Source organism: Macaca mulatta, chromosome 4 (genome assembly GCF_049350105.2).
Source record: "Macaca mulatta isolate MMU2019108-1 chromosome 4, T2T-MMU8v2.0, whole genome shotgun sequence".
Classification (NCBI taxonomy): Eukaryota; Metazoa; Chordata; class Mammalia; order Primates; family Cercopithecidae; genus Macaca; species Macaca mulatta.
The window spans coordinates 165,195,330-165,209,668 of record NC_133409.1 but is presented as its reverse complement, the minus strand read 5'-3'; the positions used below and the strand labels follow the sequence as shown (position 1 = coordinate 165,209,668).

At 40.2% G+C, this 14,339-nt stretch overlaps 1 protein-coding gene across 17 annotated transcripts in view; it reads right to left on the bottom strand.

Moving 5' to 3' along the window:
• The window catches only part of KIF13A (kinesin family member 13A), a 230,127-nt gene that overhangs the window by 112,200 nt on the left and 103,588 nt on the right, over window positions 1-14,339 (bottom strand). For all 17 annotated transcript variants that reach the window (XM_015135607.3, XM_078000923.1, XM_015135612.3 and 14 more), the window contains exon 4: window positions 4,218-4,278. In XM_015135607.3, the coding sequence (XP_014991093.2) occupies window positions 4,218-4,278 (61 nt within the window). The remainder of the gene's footprint in view (window positions 1-4,217; window positions 4,279-14,339) is intronic.

Below are 14,339 nucleotides of genomic sequence, written 5' to 3'. Positions count from 1 at the left end.
AAGCATGAATTTTACCTTTTGCTAAGGAGGAGGAGCGTCATAGTATTTGTATGATAATGGGAATATCTGAAGAATAAGAAAATATCCTCCCAAATTTTGTAAGTAGACAGTGCTCTATGAGCTGGCAGAACCCAATTTCAGGGCTAACTGGAACATGGTACTCAATGTGATCATGCAGCCTAAAATTTACTAAATTTTACTAAATTTTAGGCTATCAATATGTTTAAAAATCATTCTGATCTTTAAAATATATCTGAACTATTTGTAATGAAGCGCTACAGAAATCTTGAGTTTCACAACTAAATTTTATCATTTGTATGTAATAAAGTCATTTCTGGTTTGGAAAAAAAAAAAAGTTTGTTGTATATCCAGGCACATGAGTGGTATATTGCAGAAGGCTAGAGTGTTCTCTGTGGGCACTAATAGAGGATGTGATTCCAGAAGATATGGAAAAGAAAGAGAAAGACAATCTTCCTTAAGCATTATTTTAACCATATCACTCCAATAGCCCCTATTTTTCACCATATTCGTCTAAAGTTCTTAGAATTTCCTATCATCTGGCCTCACTCAACATGTACAAACAGTCTCCCATAGCATCCCCCACAAGATGCACCTTCTTATTTTTCTTTCTTTCTCTTTTAATCTTAACTTTGCAGCTTCCCGCCCCCAAGATATACCTACTGCTCAGACCAGCATTACCACCATGGCTCTGCATCTTCCTTTATGGAAAAGTTAAATGAAAATATCATTTATGGGAACCTTCCATTAATCACCACATAAAGTGACCTATTTAACCCTTACAGCAACCACATAGCATAGGTATTGCCAGTTTTACTTTCTTCTATAGAAAACAAATTGTATCTCAGAGAAATTAAATAAATTGTCCAACAGAACCAAGACAGAGGTCCTGAGATTCAAACCCAGGTCTCACATCAAAGTCCATGTGTTCTCTTTGATACATGTTGCTTCCTCTTGTCTGGATGTCTTCTAGGCTTTCCTTTGACTAAACTCTAAACAACTCATATGTTGACAAGTAATAATCATATGTATTTATGGTATACAACATGATGTTCTGATATATGTATCCCTTGTGGAATGGCTGAATCAGGCTATTTAATATGTGTGTTTTCTCAAATACTTATCTCCTCTATGTTCCATCTCCTCTACGGTGCCTTCCCAGACAACTGGTGCCTTTCCAGATTTTATCTCTTTAAAATCTGGTGCCTCTCCAGATTTTCTCTCTCCTTGGATTTTATGTAACACTTAAAATCTATAAAATTTAGAGTTTAAATATTGTCTCAAAATATTATTTGGTATGCACTTCTTTTGCTTTCTAACTCATTTTTGGATTTCTCAAGGGCTTCCTGGGCTGCACACACACAGTAGTGGGGGGTCACGAATACTTAAAAAATTATTGTGAGACTTTCTGGATTCCTGAGTTATATGAGAGGAACCAACAATAGACACTGGGCTGAGGTACTGAATGAGCGGTGAGAGGAGTCCCAGAAGAGACGATGGAGAAGGTAGAATGGGGCTATATAATAAAGAACATCAAATGTAGTCGAAGGAGTACAGATTTTTTTCTAGCCTGTGATGAGGAGTCCTGGAAAGTATCTGAGAAGTACAAGAGAAGACCTCCAGTTCAGGCAGATATATATGGCTGCATCTTGAATAACATAAATTGAACACGGTTAATGACGGGTTTGTAAAACCATAGCTTTTACCCCCATTTGTCTCCGCATCTGTAGGAAATGTTTTACTTTTGTTGTTGATTTAAATCTAAAAGTACATACCCGGCACAAAAATACACAGAGTGCTAACAAGTCAAGACTGTTCCAGACTCTGGAAAACTTATCACATAAAGTACCAAAGGACTAATAAAAAGACAAATTAATTACAACCAACATTATGAACTACTTATTCACTTTAATAAAATATATTGCTCAAGTTGCAGGAATGGTATTTGGAAAGGCTAATTTACCCAGTGTGAGCAACTGAAGGAATTTTCCTAGTTCAAAATTGTTAACTCTTGAAAAAATTATGTTATCAAATAATTTCTCAAGTTTGCTTTTTATGGCAAGGAAAAACCTATCAATAAACAAAACATTAATTCTCTTTAAGTCAGTCACGTGCTTTTACCTCCAAATCTTTTAAGGCCAATACCCTCCCTTCATTTTTTTTTGTTTTTAACTAAATGAGAACGTCATTCAGCTGATTCTCTTATAAGTAGAAATAAGGAGAAAACCCTCATTAGGATGAAATATTTAGTTCATGAGATCTATTGTACAACATGGTGACTATAGTTAATAACAACGTATTGTATTCCTGAAAATTGCTAACAGAGTAGACTTTAAGTGTTCTCACCACAAAAAAGGATAAGTTCATGACGTAAAGCACATGTTAATTAGCTCAATTTAGCCATTCCACAATATATACATATTTCAAAACATCACGCTGTATATGATAAATATATGCAACTTTTATTTGCCAGTTACAAAAATAATTTTTTTTTTGAGACAGAGTCTCACTCTGTCACCTAGGCTATGGTAAGACCTCAGCTCACTGCAACCTCTGCCTCCCGGACTCAAGCCATTCTCCTGCCTCAGCCTCCCAAGTGGCTGGGATTACAGGTGCCTACCACCACACCTGGATAAGTTTTGTATGTTTAGTAGAGATGGGCTTTTGCTATGTTATTCAAGCTGGTCTTGAACTCCTGACCTCAAGTGATCTGCCCACCTTGGCCTCCCAAAGTGCTGGGATTACAGATGTGAGCCACCATGCCTGGCCGAAAAATAAATTTTTAAAAAGATGAAACATCTAAGAAAAAGGGGGCATAATCAGAAGCAAAAGAACCAACAACTTCCTCCACCAAACCAAATGCTTCCCTCTGGAACTAAAGCAATTGTGACTGACTCCTAGGAAAGTCTATGGTCATAAATAATAAAACAGCAGTCATCTGTGTTGGATGGAATGAGGATAAAATACCACAAGGAGGCCGGGTGCGGTGGCTCATGCCTGTAACCCCAGCACTTTGGGAGGCCGAGGCGGGTGGATCACCTGAGGTCAGGAGTTCGAGACCAGCCTGGCCAACGTGGTGAAACCCCGTTTCTACTAAAAATACAAAAATTAGCTGGGTGTGGTGGCAGGTGCCTGTAATCCCAGTGCCTGTATTCGGGAGGCTGAGGCAGGAGAATTGCTTGAACCCAGGAGGCAGAGGTTGCAGGGAGCCGAGATTGTGCCACTGACTCTAGCCCAGGTAACAAGAGCAAGACTCCATCTTTTCTGAAAACAAACAAACAAACAAACCCACAAGGAGAGAACCCTAGCAAAATGTGGGGCTGTGAGGCAGCACTTCCCTGAGGAGCATGTAGTACTCATTCACAGGACCACTGATAGCTGAGGACGCTCAGGACCTGAGTGAGTTTTGGAAACCACATCACCTGTGCTCTCCTTATATAAACAGAGCAGGGGGTGAGGCGCAGTGACTCACGCCTGTAATCCTAGCACTGTGGGAGGCCCAGGCAGGCGGATCACCTGAGGTCGGGAGATCGAGACCATCCTGGGTAATATGGTGAAACCATGTCTCTAATAAATATACAAAAAATTAGACGGACATGGTGGCACATGCCTGTAAACTCAGCTACTTGGGAATCTGAGGCAGGAGAACTGCTTGAACCCAGGAGGCGGAGGTTTCAGTGCACCGAGATTGTACCATTGCACTCCAGCCTGGGCAACAAGAGTGAAATTCCGTCTCAAAAAAAAAACAAAAAACAAACACACACACACACACACACACACACACACACACACACACACACACAAAACAGAGCAGGCGATGCCCTGAAAGTTAGTGATAAGGAAAGGCATGGCAAATGAAACCTTTTTTCACATGACTCTCACAAAAGCTACCATTTATGGCTTGAGGTGGTTCCCTCATTATCTCAAATCTTTAGAAAATCTTTGAAGACACCAATACCCCCCATTACAGGTGAATAATTTGAAGCTTAATAAAAATCTGTTCAAGGATTTTGCAAGTAAGTGGCAGACACAGATTCTGAAACCAAATCTTATTGACTTCAAAACCCATGTGGTATAATTGGAAAGCATAGGTGTGAATTACATACGAAAAGTAAAACTTCAGAGGAATTAAAGACAATAAACTCAATGGAGGAAGAGGCCAGAAGCCCAACTGTCAGGTGTGGAGGGAGAAAACTTACCAGCATATTTTGTAGTGTTAGATTCATCCATGGACCAAAAGCAATAATCAAAGGCAAATACCTGAATGAAAGAACAAAATATTAAGCTTAAAGATTAATTAACTTCTTATGAGTAAATCAGACTGAAAAAAAAAAATCACTGGTGAAGATGAGAAGGATGGCCACTACTGCCTGATTGAAAAAAATCACTACAGGTTTGGTGCTTTTGTTAACCATAAAATTTCTTATTTTCCTCCTTTTTGGGGGACAGGGTCACCCAGGCTGGAGTGCAGCTGCAACTATCACAGCTCACTGCAGCCTCAAACTCCTGGGCTCAAGGGATCCTCCTGCCTCAGCCTCCTGAGTAGCTAGGACCACTGGTGCACGCCACCATACCGAGCAATTAAAAAAAAAATTGTTGCAGACAGGAGGTCTTGCCCTATTGCTCAGGCTGGTCTCAAACTCCTGGCCTCAAGTGATCCTCTCTCTTCTGCCTCCCAAAATGTACTGGGATTACAGGTGTGAGCCATCGCGCCTGGCCCTATGATACTTCTTTTAGACTAAATATATGATTAGCTTTCTGTATTAGAATAAGTTGTACATGAAAATTGCTATTTATCTAGAATTCAAATAACCAGACACTTTAACCAGATATTTTTTTCCACAATACATCTGATGAGAAAAAACAAAAAGCAAAAACAACGTCTTCTCTCGCAAGTCCATGGTTTCAGCATCCACTGACCCTTCCAGGTCCATCTCCCTCAGCTTCTCAAGTAATACTCAACTTTCATATAAAGCAGTTCCTTCTCCTAGCTTTCCATGATACCATCTCTAGCATACTGGAGCTCAAAACTCTCCATATTCCTATCCTGCACTCCTTTCCCCTTTTGTCTCAGCATGCAATCTCCAGCAAAGCATGTTTTGTTTTGTTTTTTTTTTTGGGTGTGTGTATGGGGGGGTTCTTACTGTATTTTTAATATGCATTTCCTTGAAAAGTAAAGATGTGAAGCAATTTTACATGTTTAGTATTTGGCATGTCTTTTATATGTAAAAGTATCTCTTCATATTTTTTTAATTTTCAATTTTTTTTGAGTTGGAGTCTTGCTTTGTCGCCCAGGCTGGAGTGCAGTGGTGCAATCTCGGATCACTGCAACCTCCGTCTCCCGGGCTCAAGTAATTCTCCTGCCTCAGCCTCCTGGGTAGCTGGGACTACAGGTGCTCACCACCATGCCTGGCTAATTTCATGTTTTTTCTTTTTTTCTTTTTCCATAAGTTATTGGGGTACAGGTGGTATTTGGTTACATGAATTAGTTCTTTAGTGGTGATTTGTGAGACTCTGGTGCACCCATCACCCGAGCAGTATACACTGCACCATATTTGTAGTCTTTTATCCCTCGCCCCTCTCCCACTCTTCCCCTCAAATCCCCAAAGTCCACTGTATCATTCTTATGCCTTTCCATCCTCATAGCGAGAACATACGATGTTTGATTTTTCCATTCCTGAGTTACTTCACTTACAACAATAGTCTCCAGTCTCATCCAGGTCGCTGCAAATGCCGTTAATTCATTCCTTTTTATGGCTAAGTAGTATTCCATCATACACACACACACACACACACACACACACACACACATATACACACACATACACACCCCCATACACACCACAGTTCCTTTATCGACTTGTTGACTGATCGGCATTTGGGTTGGTTCCACGATTTTGCAATTGTGAGTTGTGCCACTATAAACATGCATGTGCAAGTATCTTTTTCATATAATGACTTATTTTCCTCTGGGTAGATACCCAGGAGTGGGATTGTTGGATCAAATGGTAGTTCTCCTTTTAGTTCTTTAAGGAATCTCCACACTGTTTTCCATAGTGGTTGTACTAGTTTACATTTCCACCGGCAATGTAAAAGTGTTCCCTGTTCACTGCATCCACACCAACATCTACTGGTATTAAATCATTAATTCACTCTTATATGAATTAACTTTCTGTATAGCTACTGAATGTCTCCTATATACCAGGAATGGCTGGTGCTTCTTGGTGCTTCCTCTGTAAGGACTCCCATTGAACTGCTGTTCTTTTCCTTTTTTTTTTTTTTTTGAGACAGAGTCTCACTCTATCATCCAGGCTGCAGTGCAGTGGCACAATCTCAGCTCACTGCAGCCTCCACCTCCTGGGTTCAAGTGATTCTCCTGCCTCAGCCTCCCAAGTAGCTGGGACTACAGGCGTGCACCACTATGCCCAGCTAATTTTTGTATTTTTAGTAGAGACAGCATCTTCCATGTTGGCCAGGGTGGTCTCAAACTCCTGACCTCAAATGATCTGCCTGCCTCAGCCTCCCAAAGTGCTAAGATTACAGGCGCGAGCCACCGTACCCGGCCCTAACTGCTGTTTTTCATGCCCATTACCATCACTTGTGTTCCAGCTGTTATTATCAAATGTGTAGAGCAATGTTTCCCAAAGTGTGTTCTAAGGAACCGGAGTTTCATGAGCTAATCCATAAAAAAAGATCAAATCATGTTGGAAGTGGTACACGTTTTATCCTATTTGAGATTCTCAATGCTAATTCTCAATATTAAAGGCTCTGAAAAGTCTTCCAGAGACTTTTCAGAAAAGAAGTCCATAAAGAAGTCTATTTGATTGTTTAACGTTTTATTTCCCCAATTCATTCTGGTGAGGAGACCCTTTTTGGAGTAACATCTATTAACATGCCTTGGAACTACTACTTCTCAGCACATCCCTTAGGAAATGCAGCCCAGGTGACTCAGTAGCTGTCTTCCTGGGCTCACTGCTATTGCCTTTTGTCTCTTGCAGTCCAAATAGTAAATTACAAACCTCCCATGGGCCGGATCCTTTAATGCTTAATCACTTTCAAGAGATCTTAAGCGCTGAGCATACAGAACCCGTGCTCTCTGGCCTGGCATTTGAGACTAGCCACAAAAGGCCCTCCCAGCCTATTAACCCCAGCTTCCTCTTGCTCCAGTGGAACTTATCCTTACCTCAGAATTACTAACTATAATTTCATCTCTGTCCTTGTTCTCTCCTTCTTTTCCACCCTTCAAAAGACATCATACCCCTTAAGGCCCAGTTCGATATATTTTTTCCTCCCAGAAGCATTCTTGTTTAAATCCAAAGGAATTATCTTTTTTTCTCTGAAACCTTACAACACTGTTGAGTTCTTTTTTATGGCTCCTATCTCAATCATTTTATTTTTCACTATCATGTATATGATCTGTGTGTGTGAGAGAGATAGCATTCATTCATTCATTCATTCATTCACTCATTCACTCATTCAGAGACAGGGTCTCCCTCTGTTGCCCAGACTGGAGTGCACTGGCACTATCATGGCTCACTGTAGCCTCAATCAGCTCAATTGATCCTACCACCTCAGCCTCCTGAGTAGCTGGGACCACAGGCACATGCCACCACGCCCAACTAATTTTTGTGTTTTTTGTAGAGATGGGGCTTCGCCATGTTGCCCTGGCTGGTATCAAACTCTTGGGTTCAAGCAATCCTCCCACCTTGGCTTCCCAAAGTGCTAGGATTACAGGCATAAAGCCACTGTGCCCGGCCTATATATATATTTTATGTCCACTTGTAGACTAAGTTCCCTGAAAGCAGGATCCATATCGAATTCATCTTTGAAGCCTGCAATGTTTATAGTAGTCACTTTATAATTACTTATTGAATGATTAATGGCATTAAGATCTTGCAGGGAAGCAGGCAGTTTTGTATATTATAAAAGACTAATAAATTGTACGCAATGCTCTCTCTTGCCAAAAAAAAAAAAAAAGACTAAGTTATGTTCTGAGTAGTTTCGGCACTATATATACTTTATTTTAATGCTTTTAAAACTGATTTAGGTATATATGATGTACTCAACTTACATCATCAACCCCAGATCCAAATTCAATTTTGTTAAACATTCACTCTGGTTTTATAACAGCCAAGTTTCAAATGAACAGTTATGAAACAATAGTTTCAGCCAAGAGAATGTGGAATATTTACTGCATTCAAGGGCTCTTCCAATGACTCTAGAGACCGACCACACAAGCGTAATCCAGTTAATCTTCCTGCCTCTGGGCAGGACTGAACTTCAACACTTCTAAGAGATGAAGATCTATCTTGTTTTTAAACATTTCCAGAAAAGGAGATTCCACAAACTCCCTTTAATGGCATCTTACAATACTTAACTTTTATTCCCAGGACATTTTCCTTTTCTTTTGACCTAAGTCAACTCTCCTTACTTTAAACAGCCAATAGAGGCTATTTTCCTTTCCTTTCTTTTTTTTTTTTTTTTTTTTTTTTTTTTTTTATCTTTACTGCTCTCCTTATATCCCAGGCACTGTGCCCAAGCTTGATCCATGGTGAATTTCAGTGACATGCATCATCCTAAATATTAAGAAAAAAAAAAAATCCTCCCACCAAGAACCTTTGGTTTTCAACCTCATTCTGTGCCGCTTTCAAGAACTTCTGGTTTCTGCACTGAAAAAATTTGCAGTCAGTATTTATTGAGCATGACCTACAAACCAGGCCTAGTAGTAGTCATCTAATTCATTAATTCACTTATCCATTCACAAATATTTATTGAGTACCTATTGTGTGCTAAGCTCTAGAATTATAGCAGTGAATAAACATGCAAAGACTCGTGGAGCTCATGAGTATCCTATTCCTTGCATTATCTGTAGTAATACTTATATTATTCATGTCCCTTATGAAGCTCCCAGTGGGGTGAAGGGAGAGAAGCAATATGCAAGCAAACAATAAACACATATGGCGCCAGGAGGTAATCAGTGACACAAAAATGTAACAGCGTGGGGGTACTGGAGAAAACTGGAGCAGGTTCTATGAAAGCTTGTGGAAAAGCACGGATAGGCAGAGGCAATAGCAGGTGCCAAGGCACTGGGACAGAGAGCACCTGTGTGTTCAAGGACTCTGTTTTGAACAAAGTTATTGTTATATATAGTGGAATCATCATTTATTCACTTCTTCAGTTACTGCTACATGTAGTGGAATAATCATTTATTTTCTTTTTTTTTTCTTTATAGAGACAGGGTCATGCTGTGTTGCCCAGACTGGTCTTAACTTCTGGGCTCAAGCGATCCTCCTGCCTTGGCTTCCTGAAGTGTGGTATTACAGGCATGAGCCACTGCACCCAGGTCAAACTTAATTTGACAATTTGCTATTCTTCAAATAAGGTCAGAGAGCCAGAGCTTGACATTCATAGTAACACTACTTAAAATAAAATGAGAGCTACCCCAAATTTTGAGGGTCTACCTGTCAGTAAGAATTATTCCAAAGTCTGTGAAAATTTCTAACAAAGTTAATCATTTAAAGTTGTTTTTGCTAATAAAAGGGCACATGAGAAAATTTTCATTTTAAGCATCTGCCCCCTAGAATTCAGACAAATATTAAAACCCTGCAGACGAAAAAAGAGTCCTGACAATATTGATAGATACAACTGTTGCCAAATAGCAGCACCCTTTGAACTACATTATGTCTCGAATTTCAAAATCTTTGATCACAGGCATTTTAGAATGGTGATACCTCAAACCAGTCATGGAGTACAGGTTGTTATTTTACTAAACATTTACTAGGAAGAAAGTTGAAGTCCAGAAATCTACATGATTTCCCTAAAACTCAAAACAAGTGAATAGAAAAATTCTTGTTATTCTTTTTTTTCTCAGCTGGAGGTGATCTCCCAATCCCCTTTCCCTCCTATAAAATTTTACAGCAGTTTGTAGCTCCCAAGACACTGATTCACATACGGTCCTGTTTTATGCCTTGGTTCTTCTGTGTGGGTCTTACTTCCAAATCTAAATGGTGAGCTCCATGACAGCAGGGACTATGTTCCATGCACCCCATAGCGCCTGTTTCAGTGTCTCATACAGGCAGCAACTGTATGTAATATTTTTTCAATTAATAAACATATTACCAGGGGAAGGAGTTGGAACACAGACAAGAGTATGGAGTGGATGTAAGAACTATTATGAATAAGCAGAGGTTCAAGCTGGAGGGTATCTTTTTAGATGTTTCATTACTTTCACATGCGTGGTTTGGGGGAACTTGGTTCCTGCAATGGTCAAATAAGGATTGGGTCACTAGATGAGCACTGGGGTCCCCTTCAGCATCACTACTCCATGGTACAGGTGGATAAACAAGCAAGGGTATATCATGCACAATTTGTAGTCTGCACAGAAATTAGAACATTTATTTGTTTGACTGTCACTAGAAAAATTATGGCCGTTACTAACACAGTTTTAAAGATGTTTAAAATAATTCCTTTGTCATGTCCTTGACATTTCCCTTGCAATCTCTTGTTAGTTCCATAAATTATTTACAAACTATTACCCTTCTTTTCATGCCAAAATGTAATTATAATTGAGTAACACAATGTTTGTTACAAAAGGAGACATGCTTTTCTTAGGTCTTTACAGTAGTTTTGATTTTCCCATACAAAATACATTGACATTTCAAAAGGGAGAAAACCAATTTCTCAAGACTTATTTCTTGGAAATTGACTGCTTCGTTTTTTTCTAATTTTTTAAAAACTTTATTTTAGAGAGAGGGTCTTGCTCTGTCACCTAGGCTGGAATGCAGTGGCATGGTCATAGCTCACTGCAGCCTCAACCTTCCAGCTCAAGCAATCCTCCCAAAAGTAGCTGGGACTACGGGTGCATGCCACCATGCCCAGCTAATTATTAATTTTTTTTTTTTGGTAGGGATGGGGCCTCGCTGTGTTGCCCAAGCTAGTCTCGAATTCCCCTGGCCTCAAGTGATCTTCCTGCTTTGGCTTCCCAAAGTGCTGGGATTATAGTTATGAACCACCATGGCTGGCCAGAAACTGATGACTCTGAAGAAAAATAAAGTCTTATTTTTTGCAAACCCATCATATTATACTAGAAAAATGTTATTTAAGACTTGGGCCAGGCTCGGTGGCTTACATCTGTAATCCCAGCACTTTGGGAGGCCAAGGTGGGCAGATCACCTAAGGTTAGGAGTTAAAGACCAGTCTGACCAACATGGTGAAACCCCATCTCTACTAAAGATACAAAAAATTAGCCAGGTGTGGTGGCACGCACCTGTAATCTCAGCTACTTGGGAGGCTGAGGCAGGAGAATAGTTTGAACCCAGGAGGCAGAGGTTGCAGTGAGCCAAGATCGCACCATTGCACTCCAGCCTAGGCGACAGGGCAGGACTCTGTCTCAAAAAAAAAAAAAAAAGGCTCTGTTGTCCAGGCCAGAGTGCAGTGGGGCTTGGGGCAATCATATTCCTGGGACCATATTCCTGGGATCAAGCAGCCTCCCGAGTAGCTAGGACTACTAAGACTACGGGCACATGCCACCATACTTGTCTAATTTTGCTGCTGCTGTTGTTGTTGCAAAGATGGGGTCTTGCAATGTTGCCCAAGTTAGTATCGAACTCCTGACCCCAAGCAATTCTCCCACCTCAATCTCCCTAAATGCTGAGCCACTGTGCCTGGCCCAGAAGACTTCTTAATGCATACAGCTGAGTAAAACAACAAAACGCAAACCAAGTATAAATTTTACATTTTATTAATAAGAACCAACATTGTGAAAACATTTTTTTGTAAAGGCATTCAAACCTTTTCAACTAAAAAAAGAGCTAAAAGCACAGATGTTTTCTAGTTGTTTTTGAAATCTGAACGCTATTGCCTTCACTGTTTTCAACAACATTTGACTCCACCTTCTCAGAATCCCACTCCTTCCTCTTAGTTTGCAACTTATAAAACCCATACCAGCATTTAATTCTCTGCAGCTTGCGATACATCTGCTCCACCTCTATCAGGCTCTTAAAAATGTTAGCTTTGCATTTTTGTCAACCACTGAATATCTAATAAAGTTACTAAAGCTGTTTTTAATAAGGCAAATGTGTTGAATGATATATATAATCTGAGGTAATGAAGTTCCATGACTTACGAATAGGATGTAGCACAGTTAAACTCCACTCTTATCTAAAAGTCATCTCTGATGGCATTTCAGCAAAATTCAATTTACAGTTAAAAAAAAAAAAAAAGGGCCGGACACAGTGGCTCACGAGGTCAGGAGATCAAAACCTAGTCCCTACTAAATATACAAAAATTAGCTGGGCATGGCAGCACATGCCTGTAATCCCAGCTACTCGGGAAGCTGAGGCAGAAGAATCGCTTGAACTTGGGAGGAGAAGGTTGCAGTGAGTTGAGATCGCGCCACTGCACTCCAGCCCAGCAACAGAGCTAGACTGCATCTCAAAAAAAAAAAAAAAAAAAGCAGCAGCAATGGCCAGGTGCAGTGGCTCACAGTTGTAATCCTAGAACTTTGAGAGGTGGAGGCAGGCGGATTACTTGAGGTCAGGAGTTTGAGACCAGCCTGGCCAACATGGTGAAACCTTGTTTCTACTAAAAATACAAAAATAGCCTGGCATGGTGGCATGCACCTGTAATCCCAGCTACTCGGGAGGCTGAGGCATGAGAACTGCTTGAACCTGGGAGATGGCGGTTGCAGTGAGCTGAGATTGTGCCACTGCATTCCAGCCTAGGCAACAGAGCAAGTCTCTGTCTCAAAAAAATAAAAAAAGAAGCAAGATCTTCTATGTTCCTTGGAGAACCAGAAGGCATCCGCGTTTTAAGATATGGAATCTGTAACCATTTTTCTGATCCATGAAAATGAGACGTGAAGGCACTTTCAACTGCATTACCTTATTACCTCTGTATCCTTTCATTTGTCCTTTCGAGTTGTGTGCTTTCACTAATACGTTCTCCAACTGCAAAATGGTCAATTTGGAAAGCAATAAACTAACACCCACTTGTTACCTTTTTCACTTTTAGGGGCTGTAGGGAACTCAAGTATGTACTAGGCCTATTTGTATCCTCTTGCTTACAATCTAGTTAAAAAGGTAAAACATAAAACAAGTATTCTTTTTCTAAGAAAAGTAATTTTTTTCCCTAAAATCATTTTAATACCTCTCAGAAACCCTCCTCAGACACAAAGTGATTAATCTAATACTTACTATGTCAAGATAATTTAATTTTATGTAAAGAAATATTTCTGGACATATACATCAGATTTTTGCAAGGTAAGCCAAAACCTACCTTTTAATTTCTGTTTCCTTTTAATGTCATCTCAAATGTCACTCCTTTATAAAATTTTTTTTTTTTTTTTTTTTTTTCCCAGATGGAGTCTTGCTCTGTCACCCAGGCTGGAGTATAGTGGCATGATATCAGCTCAGCGTAACCTCTGCCTCCCAGGTTGGAGCTATTCCCTTGCCTCAGCCTCCTGAGTAGCTGGGACTACAGGCGCCCACTACCACGCCTGGCTAATTTTTGTATTTTTAGTAGAGATGGGGTTTCACCATGTTGGCCATGCTGGTCTTGAACTTCTGACCTCAAGTGATCTGCCCGCCTCAGCCTCCCAAAGCGCTGGGATTAAAGGCGTTAGTCACCTCACCCAGCCTCCTTATAAAACTTTTAAGGATACTATTTCTCATCCTGAATTTCCATATCTGTCTAATCAGATTCTATAAGTGTGTATATATGTATACATCTATTTATATACAATTCCCTTTGTTCTGCTACAATATTAATTCTTAGAGGATAAAGCCTTGGTTTCCCTAATCTTTTCATTACCAAACAAAAATACTCTGCGAATTTACATTGTAAAGCAACTTTTGCTGGGCATAGTGGCTCACGCCTATAATACTAGTGTTTTGAGAGGCTGAGACTGAAGGATCACTTGAAGCCAAGAGTTCAAGACCAGCCTGGGCAACACAGTCTCTACAAAAAATAACATCAGCCAGGTGCAGTGGCATGTGCCTGTAGTCCCAGATACTCAGGAGGCTGAAGCAAGAGGACTGCTTGAGCCCAGAAGTTTAAGGACGCAGTGAGCTGTGATCATGTCACTGCACTCCAGCCTGCATAACAGAGCAGGGCTGTCTCTAAAAAATAAAATAAAAATAATTTACAAAAATTAAGGCAACTTCCTGGTGAATTACCTCTTAAACAATCATGTAAATCTTTGTTTTCACGTGTGACGTCTGCTTAAAATAGCACAGACGAGTCAGTGTAAATCCTTCAGTGGCACAGCCAGGATAGCAGCACCCCAACAGTACTTTGCCAAAGTCTCCATTTTTACTTCAACT